This window comes from Triticum urartu, chromosome 2A (assembly GCF_056163025.1).
Source record: "Triticum urartu cultivar PI428250 chromosome 2A, HENAU_Tu73, whole genome shotgun sequence".
In the NCBI taxonomy this organism is placed as follows: Eukaryota; Viridiplantae; Streptophyta; class Magnoliopsida; order Poales; family Poaceae; genus Triticum; species Triticum urartu.
This window is the reverse complement of record NC_141874.1, coordinates 759415503-759433977: the sequence shown is the minus strand read 5'-3', so window position 1 is coordinate 759433977 and position 18475 is coordinate 759415503. Positions and strand designations below refer to the sequence as shown.

General features: G+C 44.6%; 1 protein-coding gene, 1 non-coding gene and 1 pseudogene across 5 annotated transcripts; 2 read left to right on the top strand and 1 right to left on the bottom strand.

Annotated features, from left to right (window-relative positions):
- Positions 1–2406: 2406 nt before the first annotated feature.
- Positions 2407–2479, bottom strand: TRNAR-CCG (transfer RNA arginine (anticodon CCG)). The gene has a single exon. It is a non-coding gene; the product is annotated as a tRNA-Arg (tRNA).
- A 554-nt stretch (positions 2480–3033) lies between these two features.
- Positions 3034–12762, top strand: LOC147987929 (L-type lectin-domain containing receptor kinase IX.1-like). 4 transcript variants are annotated; one of them, XM_087545516.1, is made up of 5 exons: positions 3034–3366; positions 7829–8033; positions 8235–8370; positions 9501–9537; positions 10288–12762. In XM_087545516.1, the coding sequence occupies exon 5, from the start codon at positions 10327–10329 to the stop codon at positions 12484–12486; it is 2160 nt and encodes a 719-aa protein (XP_087401642.1). In that variant the 5' UTR covers positions 3034–3366; positions 7829–8033; positions 8235–8370; positions 9501–9537; positions 10288–10326; the 3' UTR covers positions 12487–12762. The 4 variants fall into 4 exon arrangements, with proteins under 4 accessions (XP_087401642.1, XP_087401640.1, XP_087401641.1 ...); XM_087545514.1 differs by lacking the exon at positions 9501–9537 and adding an exon at positions 3553–3701 and having other exon boundaries at positions 7829–8095; XM_087545515.1 differs by lacking the exon at positions 9501–9537.
- Positions 3696–7821, top strand: LOC125527908 (L-type lectin-domain containing receptor kinase IX.1 pseudogene; annotated as a pseudogene).
- Positions 12763–18475: the final 5713 nt, after the last annotated feature.

Here is an 18475-nt window from a genome sequence, read left to right as displayed (position 1 = left end):
TATGGCTCTTATTGCTCCCTTCTTAATTGTTTTTGTGTATCTTCCTTTAGTGCAATCGACACATTTGTCCGCATCTGAGAAGTCTAATGGGAGGAGTATTTCATTTTTAACTAAGTGTTCCATTCTAATGGGAGGAGTATTTCATTTTTAACTAAGCGTTCCATTCTCCTCCTCGAAATGTGGCCCAAACAACAATGCCACAATTTTGAAGAATTACTGACTCCTTTCCATTTCTTCTCAACATTAATTTCATCACTCACATGCATAACTAAATCATTATTAAGAGATAACATGTATAACTTGCCTTGTCTAACATCGAGGCCGACATTCTTATTACATTTGTTCAAAACAAACTATTTGTTGCTAACCTGGCACTCGTACATATCATCATCTAAACAAGAAACTGAAATCAAATTCCTACTCAAGATAGGCACATATATAAATACCATTATTCAATCTAAGAATGCGGCTAGTGTGTAGCTCCAATGTGAGAGATCCCACAACTTCAACATCGGCTTCAACTTCGTTCGCTACCTTAAGCTTTCTTGTTGACGGAGGAAATTCTCGTCAGATCCCTCGGTAGGGTTCATGATGTGACTGGTAGCACCGAGACGGAGTCTGCACACACAGTTTACCCAGGTTTGGGCCTCCGAAGAGTAATACCCTACATATTGCTTCTTCTTGCCATTCATGGTGAGGGGATACCTCGTGCAGAGGATTACAATGATGTTGAGATGGCTCCCAAGAGTTGAATGTCAGATTGGATTCGGAATGAGGACCTAGGCCTCCCTTTATATAGACAGGAGAGGCCTAGGGTTTACATAAGGGGGGTAGGTCAGGTTCGCTCGGCTGCCGCCCTCTATCTTGGGGAACACGCTCATTGCCTCCGTCTTCTTAGGGTTCCCTGGTATTCTTTGGGCCTGGTGGGCCTTGGTCGAACTCGAGGCCGAGCTCTGCACGTCGGGTACCCCGGGTTTAGGACCCCGTTAGTAGCTCCCAAGCATGGCGGAGGTCGCAAGCACCCGGACTCTGAGGCCTTCGTTGGGCTCCTCTCTTCGTGCATTCAGTCTCTTGAATTGTTGTGGGGTGAATTTCTTTTCCATTGCACTAATAGTGTTGCCACCTTTCCTGCGTGATAGGGCCCAAAGCCCAAGGTTCCATGGGCCGGCGGGAAGGGCGGCCATGAGTGTGTCGCGGGGCAGTTCGGGAGAGGTGTGGGATGAGGTAGGAGTTTTTTCTTATTCGAGACAGAGGTGGAGGGTTTAGTCCAAACAAGGTTATTACCGATGTCAATGGTGAGTATTTAGAGTGTCAAGGAGTGATTTAGGTCATCCTATCAACACGGTTAGATTTTTGTTTTTTCACCCTTCGTGCTCCTGTAGAGGTAGTAGATAAACAAAATAAAAATGCATATCCTATATACCTATGAAAATGATCCACACTAACTTATTGATCTCAACATGCCACATCACCATATAATTATGGATGGGATAAGTCCCACCCGGACATACAACGACGATGCATGAGAAAGGACTCACCACCGCAAGCCATCATGCATGAGAAGATATTTTTTATTCCATGACTACTTATATTCAATAAATATTTTACAACTATACATAATCAATATAACAGGTCGTTTGTTTTTTAAAATTTTCACATGTTATTAATCCTTGGTTCTATAGTAATCTCTCAGTGTTTGAGTTGACTAATCTGATGGTACTTGAAGAAGAGGAAAACAATATTATTATTATGTTGCACAAATCAAATATCATTGAAATGTTTTGCAACCGATTTTGCAGCATCTCCCGCTGGGGGTGAAATGCTAGATGTTAGAATGTAGAAAGAGGGGGGGGGGGGGGGGGGCGAACACATAAACGGCGGCGGGACATGAACGTGCAAAAGACAAAAAATGCAATATTATTATTATGTTGCACAAATCAAATATTATTGAAATGTTTTGCAACCGATTTTGCAGCATCTCCCGCTGTGGGGGGGGGGGGGGACAAACACATAAACGGCGGCGGGACGTTCATCTCCCGCTGGGGGGGGGGGACACATAAACGGCGGCGGGACATGAACGTGCAAAAGACAAAATGCGACGGGGGAGGGGGACGAACACATAAACGGCGGCGGGACATGAACGTGCAAAAGACAAAAAATGCAATATTATTATTATGTTGCACAAATCAAATATTATTGAAATGTTTTGCAACCGATTTTGCAGCATCTCCCGCTGTGGGGGGGGGGGACAAACACATAAACGGCGGCGGGACGTTCATCTCCCGCTGGGGGGGGGACACATAAACGGCGGCGGGACATGAACGTGCAAAAGACAAAATGCGACGGGGGAGGGGGACGAACACATAAACGGCGGCGGGACATGAACGTGCAAAAAGACAAAAAATGCGACCACGCTGGGACTCGAACCCAGAATCTCCCGCTCCGGAGGCGAGCGCCTTATCCATTAGGCCACGCGGTCGTCGTGTCACTCTTGCTTAGTGAGTAATTAAATAGAGATGCGAATTCATACTGCCAAGAGTCACTAAAATACTTGGGACTCATCCACCCAATTAATCAATTGCCAGGACATAATTTACCAAAAGCATGCAAGAAGAATAGCCTAGCAGCCGGTCGTGTTAAATACTATCAGTCCCAGGTCCGAAGAAAACTACAATGTCACAACGTTTTATATTTCAAGAAGCAACCTCAAAATCCTATTTTTGAAATGTTCATTAAAATTTACCAGTTATTATATCCTAAAATCCCCGTAAACTAGAAAACTCCCATTCTTATGAGATGCGCAAACTTAACTAAGTGGAGCAAGTTTTTCCTTTTGTTGAGTATACGTGTATTAGTATGATCCATCTCATGAAGAAAGGTTTGGAGATTTTTTTTTCAAAATTAGTCTGGAGAGTAAGTGTGTGTGTCTTTGAGAGAAATGTGAGTGTACGTGTCTGGAAAAGAAAAAGAAAGTGCGAAATGAACCTTTTTTCTTTTTGAGTGGTTGTGCGGAATTAACTGAGCCACGAGGCCTGCTACGGGTAGCCCGGGCCCACTAGAATGCGCTCCACGACGGCCCGTCCAGCCGTCAAGCCCCCCTCCCCCAAATCTCACCGGAATCCTCCGCCGCCGACGGCCACCGTCCACACCGCGGCCCGTATACCGCCTGACTTCCGCGAGGCCGGCCTGTGGCGCCAGCGCTGGGAGGAATGCAGGGGAAGCTCGAGATCTGGCGATGCATCGGAGTAGGCGACCGAGCCGCCGACGGGGGCCAGGCGAGCGCTGTTCTTTGCCGTGGAGGAGCGACGCGTCGAGGGGAGGCTCCGGCGATTAGCCACTACGAAGGGCAGCTCGGCAACTACGCAGGTAGAAAGTTTATGCTTCAAATTTGCCCTGACCAGGACAAGAGGGTCACTAATCAAGTCAACTCCAGTACTTAGCTCTTTAACCTGTGAAATCTGTATGATCCATGGTTTGGTTACATGCACGGTACTAATCTGCCTATCTATGATCTTCATCTCATAGCGATGCTCTAACTTGTTCGATCTCCAGGCATTGCTAGTCCAAAGTTGATTATCAGTATGTGTGCACAATCCATCATCAGGTCAGGCAGGAGGTGAAATCTTCACAAGATAATCTAGACCTATATGTTTTCTCAGCTTGTGGCAGTGTTGGGGAAATGGTTTGGGTATTGCCGCCTGGTACAACCTTTTCTTTTTCTTCTGTACTCCCCCCTTCCAAGTATTTTCACTTTTGGCAACCTAAGAAATAAACCACCGTGGAGAAAACTGGGATTAAGCAAGTAGTGCTGGTCTGTGCGGTGCGCCGGTGCCTAAATGCCCACTGGTTGCCGTACGTACGGCTTAGGTTTCCTGAAAATTGAGAGAATAAAAAGGTCCAGTGCTTTGCGTCTGCTCTGAATTACCCATTATAGTCTGTCTAACTCAGCAAGTCAGCAGGATTCTCCTTTCGGATAGTTTATTATCTGCATATTGCGTATTGTTTTCTTGCTTGTGTGTAAACATCTTCCCTTATTAATATGAGGTTACATCTTTTGCTTGAGTCAGCACGTTTACACAATGTATCTCTGTTATTCATATTTTTTAATGTTTATTGGTATATTCATAATTGTATGATGTGAACAAGTAGGCGTAATTTATTCAAATGGATCCGTGTAGCTTCCCCTAGCTAGTGTAGTACTTCCTCTGCCCCAAATTATAAGACGTTTTGGTAGGCACGTCTTATAATTTAGGACGGGGGTAGACGGGTAGTACTATTTGACAATCAGGCAGCTGTTGGGTTGATCTAGCAATTTCTCATCCTGAAAACAGTCCTAATACCTGCATGATCTGAGTTTTAACTAATGTAGCCCTTTCCTTGGATAGGGGAATGGAAAAATATATGTGAAATCTCAGCATAGCAAGTTCACTGTTCTTTTCAAAGAAAATGAATTAAGTGTTGGGCAATGATGTACCCATGTGGGTGTTTACTTATGGAATGCCACAGACAACGCCGATCAGCAATTTAGCAATGGTCATGGTATGTGCGGACTAACTGATGCTTAAAGCTGATAGTTTGCCATTTGCCATGGTGGTTCCAACTTGCTTGTTTTGTTAGTTTGTCCTTAGTGCGTAGGATCCTAAGGAGTATTAATTAAGAATGCTCCTTTTTTTTTCCTTGAAAAAAGTAGTATCGTTGAACAAGTATGCTTGATTTGTTCAACCATATTGTAGCTGTCTTAACATAGTGGAAATTAGAAGATGTTACGTTCAAATATATATAGAGTACTATTATTCATGACGTGGTTTAACGAAAACGCTGCTGCCTGGCCGGTCGCTGCTGCCCACTGCTGCTTTGTTCAGCTTTTTCTTTTGACGAAAAGTAGCCTGTACATGAGGATATGTAGTACTCCCTCTGTAAACTAATATAAGAGTGTTAGTTTACGGAGGGAGTACATCTGTATCAGAGTTCAGAAATAGATAGAAGAAATTTAGAAAAGAAACCACCATCTTCAGCTCAGTTCAGACTCGTCTCCGCTCTGTGTCATCCCCGTCCCCGTCTTGATCATCATGAATCACGGATGAATCGCCTGACCTAGAAATCGTCTGCAGTTTAATGAAAACGGGGCGACTGCATTTTAGCTGATCTGCAGAAAATCTGAGTTTCTTAGCTGGAATGAAGCTAAGGAGTCTCTTAGCTGGAATGACTTATTCCTGGCGTTTCTCTTTATGCATCGTATAATAGAGTTGATGCATCGTGATCATCGCCGATGCGAGGATGGTTGGCTTTTCGGCATCCACCACTTGTGCTCTCCTCCTCCTGCTCATCTTCTTCTTCTACCTTCCTACTGTTGCCATCTCCTTGTCCTTCAACTACTCCACATTCAGCTCAGCGGACCAGAACGCCATCAAGATCGAAGGCGACGCATCCTTCAGCGTTGGATGGGTCGACATCAGCGCCAACAGGTACGGAAGCATCGACTACAGCAATGGCCGGGCATCGTACAATGCCCAGCCGATGCTGCTATGGGACAGGGCGACCGGCGAGGTTGCCAGCTTCACCACGCGCTTCTCGTTCGTCATCTCCGGCAACATCAGCAGCAAGGGGCAAGGCATGGCCTTCTTTCTCGCCGGCTACCCGTCCAGCCTGCCAGCCCGCTGCCCTGACTACAACCTCGCCCTCACCAACCAGAGCGCGGATGCCGTGGCGGCCGGCGACAGCCGGTTCGTGGCGGTGGAGTTCGACACCTTCAACAATACAGTGGTGTCCGACCCCCACGATACCTTCGACCACATCGGCATCGACATCAGCTCCCTCCGGTCGGTGCGCACACTGACTATGCCAAGCTTCGAGCTGACGGGCAACCTGACTGCCGACATCAACTACGACAATGTTTCCAGCATCTTGTCAGTGACGGTGTGGCTCGGTGATGATAACGAAGGCAAGCCAAGAAACAGGAGTTACAACCTTCGCTCCAAGGTTGACCTCAAGAGCGCACTGCCGGAGCAGGTCTCGGTCGGCTTCTCCGCATCCACATCCAACGCCATCGAACTGCATCAGCTACACTCTTGGTCCTTCATATCTTCATTGGAACCGCCGCCGCCGCCAGCAGCAGCAATATCTTCCCTGTCAAGGCTGGGTCCGGGAGTAATAGCCGGGGCAGCTGCTGGTGCATCAGTGTCCCTCGTGCTCATCTTCGCCGCTACAGTGGCACTCGTTGTGCGTCGCCACCATCAACAAAAAATGGTGGAGATGGATGAGTACCACACAGACTCGGAAGGCGAAGGTGACCCGATGATGGAGATCGAGATGGTGAAGGGGCCAAGGCGGTTCTCATACCACGAGCTCGTGGAAGCGACGAGGAACTTTGCCGCGGAGGAGAAGCTTGGGCAAGGTGGCTTCGGTGCGGTTTACCGAGGCTACCTGAGAGAGCCAGCTGGGCTTCCCGTGGCCATTAAGAGGTTCTCCAAGCATGATTCTTCCCTGCAAGGAAAGAGGGAGTACAAGTCAGAGATCAAGGTGATAAGCAGGCTGCGCCACCGGAACCTCGTGCAGCTCCTCGGCTGGAGCCATGGCCGCGAGGAGCTCCTGCTGGTTTACGAGCTCATGCCCAACCGCAGCCTCGACATCCATCTCCATGGCAAGCAGGGCACCTTCCTCACATGGCCGATGAGGATGAGGATAGTGATGGAGCTCGGGTCCGTGCTGCTCTACCTCCACGAGGAGTGGGAGCAGTGCGTGCTGCACCGGGACATCAAGCCCAGCAACATGATGCTAGACGAGTCATTTGGAGCTAAGCTGGGCGACTTCGGGCTCGCAAGGCTTGTCGACCATGCCACCGGGACGCAGACTATGACCGCAGTCTCAGGGACTCCGGGCTACTTGGACCCCCAGTGTGTCGTCACCGGAAGGGCCAGCACTGAGTCAGACGTGTACAGCTTCGGCGTGGTTCTGCTGGAGGTGGTGTGCGGCAGGAAGCCGATGAGCTTCACTGCGACCGATCAGGACCAGCAACAAAAGAACGGTGGCGTGTTCCGGCTGGTTGAGTGGGTTTGGGGGCTGTACGGCCGGGGATCTATTCTTGAGTCCGCCGACAAGCTGCTGAATGGTGACTTAGACGCAGCACAGGTGGAGAGGGTGCTGGTCGTCGGGCTGTGGTGTGCACACCCGGACCCGAGCGCGCGGCCGACCATCAGAGAAGCCATGGCCAAGCTCCACTCCAAGGTCGACAAGCTGCCAGTGCTCCCCTCCAAGATGCCGGTGCCGACATATGCTCAGCCACCGTCCGCCTTGGACGTGGATGATGGGCTGTCAACGTTGCTGCCATCGTCCACCAGCACCAGCGTCCCACCGCACACCACTTGTACAACAACCAGTTCTTCAGACGGACATGGTAGCACCTCGACGACCAGTTAAAACACGGCATATTCTTCTCTACTGAAACATCAGTACTAGTGCTGGTCATTTGTTTAGGTTATGGCGTGCGTTTGATTGTTCTCTTCTTTATTTTAGGAAAAAAAAACCTTTGATTTGTTATCGGGAGTGTTGGATTGATGATGTGGTGATCTCTCGTTGTCATATATAGTAGGCAGGTGGAACATGATTCCAAGTTACTAACTGTCACCGGCCGGCTCTAGTACGTGATCTGGTCATACTCTCTATTTTATAGTACATTGTTTTGTTTGAGTATGGGGGACAGGCTTGATTAGTTGGTAACCTTATGGAATCCTCTACAGCCTTTATTTCTAAGTCCGTTGAGATATCATTACTATATACACTACATATACTATTTCACACTTCACTTCTGGTTTATAAATTTTTGAACCAGGTTCCATCACTTGCATAACGGAAATACAAAGTGCAACGACGCTGAGATAGAAGACCGGGAATGGTTGGTGGGCGAGCATCACCGGGAAACCCACTGCGTGTGTCTACAATCAGAAAATGTGCCATCGGGCAACAGCCTGGTACAGTTTTGATTGTTTGATAGACTCAGCGATAAGACGATGGAGCGCTTCTCTTCTGCAGCTCAGGTACGGTTTAGATGGGACCCTGAAGACTTGCCTCGTGCTATGAGCACGTTTGATTTAAAAGGGTAAGTCAACATACAATTTGTTTCTTGTGTTTTTTCTTAGAAAAAATGTTTGTTTATGATGAATCATGGTTTAAGGTACACATTATTGTTGATTACGAACACCAAGCCCTATTCTGATATGCTTATGATTGTTATATAGGTGAAGGAAATCGAACAAGAAGCTTCTGGTCATCATGGTATGGCAATGCAAGACAAGCCCAAGCAGACAGCAGACACTGGTTTATCAGAAAGGCTGAAAGATTCAAGGGCACGGAATGCTGTCAGCAGCCAAAAAGGTTTTCTTTATGCTACTTTTTTTGTTCTCTTTCATTTTCTGCGGGCTGCATCGTATATATTACTGATCAAGGTGTAAATATATCAATGTGTTTACATTACTACAATTTATTTATAGTAGCATCAAATTTATCTCTAAACATATGCTAAATTTGCTTTCTGAAACAAAATTTTCTATGAAGCAACGGCCATATGGAACATTTACGGCATTGAGGCTTTTGAATAAGCTGACCTTACAGGCCTAGCTGTGGTATGTTGCATGTATGCTTATTAATTTGTCACATGCCAATTTTACTGTCAAAATGTACATGGAGGGGAACAAAAGTCACTTGGATGAAAAATGAAAAAAAAAAAGGTTTGCATCTAAATTGAATGTCAGAAGAACGTATGCGTTTATATGAATGTGAGGAATTAGAACGGTTCTTATTTCTGGCTGATATGATGAAACAACAAACATAATCACTGGCATTGTTGGTTCATAGGCACCCCATACAAACTTTTTAATCGACATTTTGATGTATGACGAAAATTCACAGCCTACAAGCCTATGAGAATATCTTAGCTTCATCATAGGGAGCTCTTTGCTAAGCTTGGGGCAGCACTTAGTGCTGGCATGAGCTTTCTTCTTGTGTACTTTGGTAAACTGAGATGTAAACCACCCTGGAGAAAACTGGGGCTAGGTAATGATGGTCTGTGCCACTAAATGGCTGTTGGTGTAGTGTGGCTTAGATGGATTTCTTGAAAATAGAAAGTGAAGTTCTTTGCCTCTGCTCTGCATTTCCCATTATATTATAGCTTAATAACTCAGCAATAATCCTCTTTTCGATATTAGTTGATAGTTTATTATTGAGTCTGTTTTCTTGCTTCTGTCTAAACATCTTTATTATAACGAGACTCACTTTTTCATAGTAGTATGATGAACAAGTAGGCATGTTTTATTCAAATGGTTCTGTTACACAGAACAGACATGCATATGAGTCATAGGGTAGTTTCCCTTACCTGGTAGTAATATTATTTGAGAATCAGGCAACTGTTGGGTATAGCTCATTGATCTAGCAACTCCTCATCCTGAAAACAGTTCTAACACAGGGATGCTCTGAGTTTTGACTAATCTAGACCTTTCCGTGGATAGGGAAGGGGGGAAATATATGTGAAACTCATCATAGCAAGTAAGTTCATTGTTCTTTTCATTGAATTAGTATCGGATAATGCTTTACTCGTGTGAATGTTTACTCCGGAATGACATTCAGTAGTTTTGCAATGCTCATGGTATGTGTGCGGACTAACTGCTGCATAGAGCTGAAAGTTTGTCATTTGCCAGGGACCCCAGGGTGGTTCCAACTTGCTTGTATGGTCAGTTTGTCCTTAGTACGTAGGTTTCTAAGGTGTCTTATTTTACCTTGTTTGCTTTGACCTGGCGCTTCCACGGAATGAATCTTTGTTACGTAGGAGTATTAGTTATAAATGCTCCAAAAAGTAGTGTGGTTTGAACAAGTATACTTGATTTGTTCAACCAGAATCTAGCTGTTTTAACAGAGGAGTCAGCAGATGTTACATCAAATAGACAGACCATTATTCACGGTGTGGTTTAACATAAACGTGGCCGCCTGACCGGTCGCCGCCATGACCTTCAGCGCAGTTCAGAGTCAGACCCATCTCCGGCTTGATCACCGTGAATCACGAATGAATCGCACGGCCTAGAAATCGGCTGCGTTTTAACAAAAACGCACTCAGGCTGCATTTTAGCTAATCCGCAGAAAATCTGAGTTCCTTAGCTGGGAAGTAGTCAAGGAGTCGGAGTTGACTAGTGATTGAAGCTTTCAGCGTTCTAGACTAGATAGGAGATTGAACTAGTATTAATTTTACCAGGCAGCTAGATTGACTTCTTCCTGGCGTTTCTCTTTATCTATGTATAACAGATTTTATGCATCGAGGATGCATCGTCGCCGGCGCCCGGGATGTCTGGCTTTTCGACAGCAACCATCCTCCTCATCTTCTTCTACCTCCCTGCTCCTGCCGTCTCCTTGTCCTTCAACTACTCCACCTTCAGCTCGGCGGACCAGAACGACATCAAGATCGAAGGCGACGCGTCCTTCAGCGTCGGATGGATCGACATCAGCGCCAACAGGTTTGGTAATATCGATTACAGCAATGGTCGGGCGTCATACAACGCCAGGCCGATGCTGCTCTGGGACAAGGCGACAGGCGAGGTGGCCAGCTTCACCACCCGCTTCTCGTTCGCCATCTCCGGCGACATCAACAGCAAGGGGCAAGGGATGGCCTTCTTCCTCGCCGCCTACCCGTCCAGCCTCCCGGCCCGCTGCATCGATTACAACCTCGCCCTCACCAACCAGAGCGCGGACGCCGTGGCGTCCGGGGACAGCCGGTTCGTGGCGGTCGAGTTCGACACCTTCAACAATACGGTGGTGTCCGATCCCCGTGAGACCTACGACCACATCGGCATTGATGTCAACTCCCTCCGGTCGGTGAGCACGCAGACCCTGCCGAGCTTCGAGCTGACGGACAACCTGACTGCTATGGTCGAGTACGACAATGTTAGGAGCATCTTGGCGGTGACGGTATGGGTCGGTGATGATAGATCCGGCCAGGCCAGGGACCGGAATTACAGCCTTCGCTCCAAGGTTGACCTCAAGAGCGCACTGCCGGAGCAGGTCTCCGTTGGCTTCTCCGCGTCCACATCCAACGCCATCGAACTGCATCAGCTACGCTCTTGGTCCTTCAACTCTTCGTTGGAACCGCCGCCACCACCATCACCACCACCAGCAGCAACATCCTCCCCGTCAAGGCCGGGCCCTGGAGTTATAGCTGGGGCAGCTGCTGGCGCAACATTGTTCCTCGTGCTCCTCTTTGCTGCCACAGCAGCACTCGTAGTGCGGCGCCGCCATCGCCAGAGAATCGTGGAGACGGAGGACCACTACACAGACTCGGAAGGCGAAGGTGATCCGATGACTGAGATCGAGATGGGGACGGGGCCAAGGCGATTCCCATACCAAGAGCTCGTGGAAGCGACCAGGAACTTCGCCGCGGAGGAGAAGCTTGGGCAAGGTGGCTTTGGTGCGGTTTACCGAGGCTACCTGAGAGAGCCAGCTGGGCTTGCTGTGGCCATTAAGAGGTTCTCCAAGCATGAGTCCTCCCTGCAAGGGAAGAGGGAGTACAAGTCGGAGATCAAGGTGATAAGCAGGCTGCGCCACCGGAACCTGGTGCAGCTCCTCGGCTGGTGCCATGGCCGAGAGGAGCTCCTGCTGGTCTACGAGCTCATGCCCAACCGCAGCCTCGACATCCATCTCCACGGCAAGCAGGGCACCTTCCTGACATGGCCGATGAGGATGAAGATATTGCTAGAGCTTGGATCGGCACTGCTCTACCTCCACGAGGAGTGGGAGCAGTGCGTGCTGCACCGGGACATCAAGCCCAGCAACGTGATGCTGGACGAGTCCTTCGGAGCCAAGCTCGGGGACTTTGGGCTCGCGAGGCTTGTCGACCATGCCGCCGGGACCCAGACGATGACAGCAGTCTCAGGGACTCCGGGCTACTTAGACCCCCAGTGCATTGTCACCGGCAGGGCCAGCGCCGAGTCCGACGTGTACAGCTTCGGTGTGGTGCTGCTGGAGGTGGCGTGCGGCAGGAAGCCGATGAGCATGATCCCGTCAGACGAGGACCAGCAGCGCAAGAACGGAGGCGTCTTCCGGCTAGTCGAGTGGGCCTGGGGCCTGTACGGCCGGGGAGCCATCCTCGAGGCTGCCGACGAGCGGCTCAACGGAGACTACGACCCGCCGGAGGTGGAGAGGGTGATGATCGTCGGGCTCTGGTGCGCACACCCGGACACGTCTGCGCGACCAACCATCAGGGAAGCCCTGGCCACGCTCCACAGCTGCAGCCAGCTGCCGGTGCTCCCCTCCAAGATGCCGGTGCCGACGTACGCACCGCCGCCGCTCGCCTTGGGCGACGAAGTTGGGCTGTCGACGTCGCTAATATCGTCCAGCTCCAGCGTGCCGCCACCAACCTCTGGTACAGCAACGACTATTTCCTCCCGCGCTAGCACCTCGACGACCAGTTCAAACAAACCCTCTTCTTCTCTACTGAAACATCAGTACTAGTGCTAGTCATTTATATAGTATTTAGTTTATTATGGCTGCGTTTTACTTGTTCTTTTTTCTTTTCTGATCTGAGGCAAACTTTTGATTTGTTATCGGGGGTGTCGTCATATATAGCAGGTGGAATATGCACGGTTCAAGTCAGTAAATGTCATTGGCCGGCAATCTAGTCATCTGGTTAATTGGTACACTTTATTTTATGTCGTTTTGCTTGAATTTGGAGGACGAACTTGATTGGGTTGTATGCTTTTGTGGAATTCTTAGAGCCTTTATTTCTAAGTTAATTGAGAAATTATTACTAAACATTAGGTACTCGCTCACTTCCGGTTTATAAAACCAGCGTGTCCTAGATCGTCGATTTGATGGACGTTATCTAAATTATCTATACACCATTTGAAACTTATTTCGAATACAAAACCAATTATACAGTGCGTATAGTTATGCAGGGCAGGAGCTAGTGGCTTTGAACATTCAAGCATGCACTGAGCAAAAACAGCAATCCGCCTTCGTCCATCAACGACAGAAAATAGCAACTTGTTGAAATAGATGGGATGGGGTGGAGAAGCAGAGAATTGCTTTGAATTGTCGGAACAATTTTTTCGAGGGGCGTGAACATCTTTTGTGTAGTTTCAGAACAAGTCTTGTGGCATATCTCAACATATTCCAATGTGTCTAAACAAATCTTGTCAGCTATATGAACTTTGTTATCAACTATTTATATAAACGTTACGATGAATATTTTTGAATAAACGATAAACATGTTGTCAATATATGATGAACATTTTTCAGTACATGATGGACATTTCGTAAACACACATTAAATTTATTTTATGCCCAATGAACATATTGACATACATTAATTATAACTAAAAACTAAAGTTATGAAATACACAATGAACATTTTTAAATATCCAATGAAATTTTTTGAATACACAATGGACATTTCGAAGTACCAGATGGACGCTTTAAACACATGATTAATATGTTTTAGTAAATTTTGAATTTTTTTAAACAATTTCTTTTGAAGAATACACCAAGGGAATTTTAAAACAAATTATAACATTGTGGTGATAATTTTCAGATCCACAAGAAAAAAATAGGTCAAATGAGATAACTTATATTAATTTAAAGTATGAATTGAGAATATATAAATAAATAAACCAAAAAAAGTGTTTTCAAAATTAAAAAATGTAAGGGAGAAAGGTAGTAAGTATATCCCAAACCTAACATTTGGAGAAAAAACTTGCTAGCCTAATCGAATCAGCAAGAGAATTCAACAAGATGCCTAATACGTCATGTTGGCTTGGCCTGCTACATTGGAAGAATGAGGGGCGCTGCTTCGTCTGGCTTATAGCGAGACAGAGTGCAGAGCGCTCACTAGCAGCGGGGGGCAGCCAATGATACACAGCAAGATAATAATATTTTTTCCTCTGCCCGCATAGACACGTAGTTAGACACCTGCACTATTTTTTGTTTCAATTTCATTTTCATTTCTTATATTGGAGAACACATTCTAAATGCATATATTTCAATATACTTAATTTACTTATTTTAAAATTTTCACCGTGAATATGGAAAATGTTAACACAATGTAAAAGTTTTGTTAGCATAACTTTAAAATAACATTCATAGCATTTAAAAGATGTTCATCACATTTAAAATATTTTCATGTGTTTCAAAGAAATGTGTGACATATTTAAAAAATCTTATAGAATGTAAAAAACTGTTTGCGTAATTCAAAGAAAATGTTTCCTACAATTAAAAAAATGGTTGTGACACTTTAAAAACTGATCACAGGTTCAAAAAAATCATAATTATTTTTAAATGTTTATACAATGTAAAAAATGTTCATGCAGTTTAAAAAATATGTTTTGTGCCAGGAAAAAATGTTCAACTTATATTTGGAAAATGTTAAACATGTATTAAGAAATGTACATCATGTATTTCAAATATATTTAACATGTCCCAAAAAATGTTACACATGAATAGATAAATATGCAATGTGCACTGAGAAAAGTAGACATGTGTTAAAAGGAGAAAGTTAATAAGAAAAAAAGGAGAAAACTGGTGAAAACAAAAGAAAGAAACAAAGAAAACCGGAGGAAAAAAAAGAGAAACCGAATAAAATCGCTAAAGAAATACAAAACCAAAGAAAGCCGCAAGAAAAAAGATATAAGCAACACGGGAATAGTGTTGAACCTTGGCTAGTTCGTAACTATTTCTGCACGGGAGTATCTACTAAACTTTCCAACTCTAAATTCTCATTGTATCTGTGTCGAATTTATACATCAATGTTTTGTTGTTCTGGTTGTGTGACTTGTGACGCTGTGATTTTATGAAGAGTTGATATCTATTGTCATAGAGATTATCATGATTGTGATGCAAATTATCTTGTAATGTTCCTATTTTTGATACAAATTTTACCTAAGTTAAAATTTTGCCTGCAAAAAAGAAACTAATTCGAGATTCCAGTTCAGCAATTGAAGAGAAACTTAATCTTAAAGGTAAATTTAAACTAATACTATGGCTGAAGCGAACCTTTTTCTATACGTTTTTTTTTGCATTGGATACTTTTTTACCTATACTTGACTTGCCCCCCCCCCCCTATATTCAAATCCTGGCTCCGCCCCTGCACACACGTGTCATTTGTCCAAGGTGTTATGAGTCGCATGTCATTATGTCCTTCGTGGCAGTTCCATGGGAGGAGAAAGGCAAAAAGGTTGCCGCTATGGACGACATGTGTGGGATTTTATGACTCCTCCTGATGTTATGCTCACGCTTGAGGGTATTTCAAGAATGGTGTCCAAAATACTTCCTCCATTTCAAAATAAAGTACGCCCACGCTTCTCGAGGTTCAATTTTGACCATAAATTTAACCAACAAGACCGATTGCGGCGGAAGAAAAAAATATGTAATTGAAAACTTCTTTCGAATACGAATTCACTGGTATAACTTTTACTCCCGCCGCAGTCGGTCTCGTTTGTTAATTTTTTGGTCAAAGTTGAAGCACGGGAATAGAAGAAGCACTATATTTTGGAACGGAGGAAGTAGTTGCATTGCCATCTTGCCCCTGGTGATGTTGGAACAAGTCTGTGTGCAAACATGACGTACACCATTCCCGCGGGCGTAAGAACTTAAGGTGATTCGATCTTTCTAGAAGAGCACACAATGCAAAGACACAGTGAAACTAATATAGTAGCATGATTTTGATACAAAATTTGTTGGCCAATGGTTTACTGCCGAAGATGATTGTAGATGGTCGCACAAGGAAACATTGCCTCTTCAACCACGTCTAAGTTTGCCAAAGATGTCACACCGGAACCACTCCCAAAACCACGAAAATAGCAAAAAGAAAGACATACAGGAGGAAATAAACAAGGGGTAAAACCCTACAAAAGAAACAACATCGTATGTTTATAGCTCCATTTGTATGCCAAAAGATAGAGAGTAGCTCGCTTCCTTGCAAAAATATAAAATAACAGAAAGAGTAGATTGTTAAACTTATGGATGTTTTTTTTACATGTTGGAAATTCATATGGGTGGTTTTCTGGCCCCCTAGACCCTTAAAAAAAGTATGTACTGCCCCTTCATTTCTAAATGTAAGCCTTTCTAGAGATCTCAATATGGACCACATATGAATGTACTATATAGATGTATTTAGGAGTGTAGATTCACTTATTTTACTCGTATGTAATTCATATTTGAATCTCTAAAAAGGCTTATATTTAGGGACAGGGTATATGAATTTAGCACGGTGAAAATGACATGCATGAGTTGCGAGCAACTTCTACCTGGTTGTGAATGCATGCATGGTATCAACGACCACCCATCGAGCAAGCAGTCCAATCAATATGGCCCACTGCTGTGTCAGGCATGCATGGTATTCCATGGTCACATGCAATTTTGCTCCTGTGTATATTGAGCCGTATTTCAACTGATTTGACCTCAGATGGGACGGAGCCCTATAGATTCGTTTTTAGTAGCTCCTAGGCATTGCCATGCCTCCTTTTCCCCGGACGACCTTTTCTCCACGCCGTCCTTGTTTAGGTATTGCTGCAAAAGTATATCTGGGTCAGATCTGCTAATTGTACCATAGTAGTCTCTAGTTTATCTGCTAATTGTATGGTCTAGGATTATTAATACTTGTAAAAGAGCTTTTCTTCTACTAACCGGGTTATATGGCCAATATTCAAGACACACCTAATATAAAGTTCTTCGGAATACCCGAACAAAGTTCTTCAGAGGACACCTCAGATCAAACAACAGGAGCATAGTTGAAAATAAATTAGTCCAGACACAGGAGCATGTGCAGCACTGTCACAGCTAGTACGTCATCCGGATGCGGCCGCTAGCAGATGCTGTCATCTCTTCAACACAAACTTGCGTTACAAACAAAAACGTTACCGTATCTTGTAAATAGATTATGCAAATTTTGATTCATTTATTTAGTTGACTTTTAAATGGCGAGATCTTCAAAACAAGTCCAATATCAATATATTTTAAAGCTAATATATATTGAACACCAACAAAAAAATCATTGATCAACTCATAGTTTTCGTATTATTCATTTTGTATGAATCAAGTCAAAAACTATTACGGCGATATATTTTCCCTCGATCTCCCCGCCAACCAGCCCGTGGATTAGCCTCCCGCTACCTGCCGCTCCGGCAGTCAATGATGGAAAGGGGAATCTTGATGCCTTGACTCAAACGAGTAGAAAAAATACACCAAATATACATAATATAAAAATAAATTTCATAGAAAATCTCCTCCGAGATGTTAATATATTTTTACTAAGACTAGATCAAACTTAAACATGTTTGACTTGGGCCAAACCCAAAACTTCAATATTTTGGAATGGAGATAATAGTATAATATTTTGGTCATGTCATCGCTTGATGATTCGTAGTATCATCAAAAGTTCATGGCAATGTCGCCGGACACTTCCGTGAAATAGAAGTTGGAGACCTAACATAATATATTTGAAATTGATCTACACACGATATGGTATGGCTGATGTGCAGTCGACACCGACTCTATACCGTGAGATCGATGTGCATCTACTTTACGAACGGGCTGATGGGCAATGTCGTCTGAGTATCGTGTGAAAAGTATCAGCTGTATAGTAATGCTCTAGTATATTTGGGGTGCACCCACAAACTCAAATAAAATATTATCTAGCAGGGAATGGCTTTGACATAGAAGAGGAGAGTCCTGATCTCGGGCATGTATGTCTAAAGTTCTTCTAGCTAGGAGTATTACCCCCGCCTTTACATAAGAGTGATGCATGCAACTCCTGTATTAAGCAAATTATCCGAAAAGTCTACGGTCCAGTACAATCTTCCTCAGAGCTAAAATAATAATAAAAAAGTTAAAAGTTGCCACAACCGATAAAAATAAGACGAGATGACTAAACACCCAGCCTACTATTGGACCACCATTCAAACCGGTTGTAGATATGTCGAGCTAACATCTCCCATTGGGTAGACCCAGTAATCAAAGGCTCTGTGGCTTCTGTAGGAGTGAGTAATGATCACTGTAATTATATGCTGCAAAAAAATTATATGCTTTTGTCTGTTAAAAATCATATCATTTCTACAGTTTCATATAGCCCAAAGTAATGCGCATACTCATATCTGAATATGTCTCGCAGTAGTTGGCTCTACTCCATTTAGTCATGTCCCAAATAACGTGTGAATACCATAACAGTTTGACTTCCCTCCTAATTACGCTTTGTCAGGTTATCCTTAGTCAGAATCACCTCCTTATGCACAAGCCACATGAAGAATTTGATTTTTAGTGGCACCTTGATCTTCCAAATATGTATCGATTTCGGAATCGGACCATACTCAGTTATGTCCACATACATAGATTTCACTGAGAAGATTCCGTTAATAGTTCTTGATAAAATCTGATGGGTACTTGGGTAGTTTGATGGGTGCTTATGTGCTCCGAGATGAATGACTTTATCAAACAAAAATTGTGTGAACTT

Coding starts and splice junctions, on each gene's coding strand:
- LOC147987929 (XM_087545515.1), top strand. CDS start 8,350: ATGCTGTCAGCAGCCAAAAAG. Junction 8,371..10,287: donor TGCTGTCAGCAGCCAAAAAG/GTTTTCTTTATG, acceptor TATGTATAACAG/ATTTTATGCATCGAGGATGC.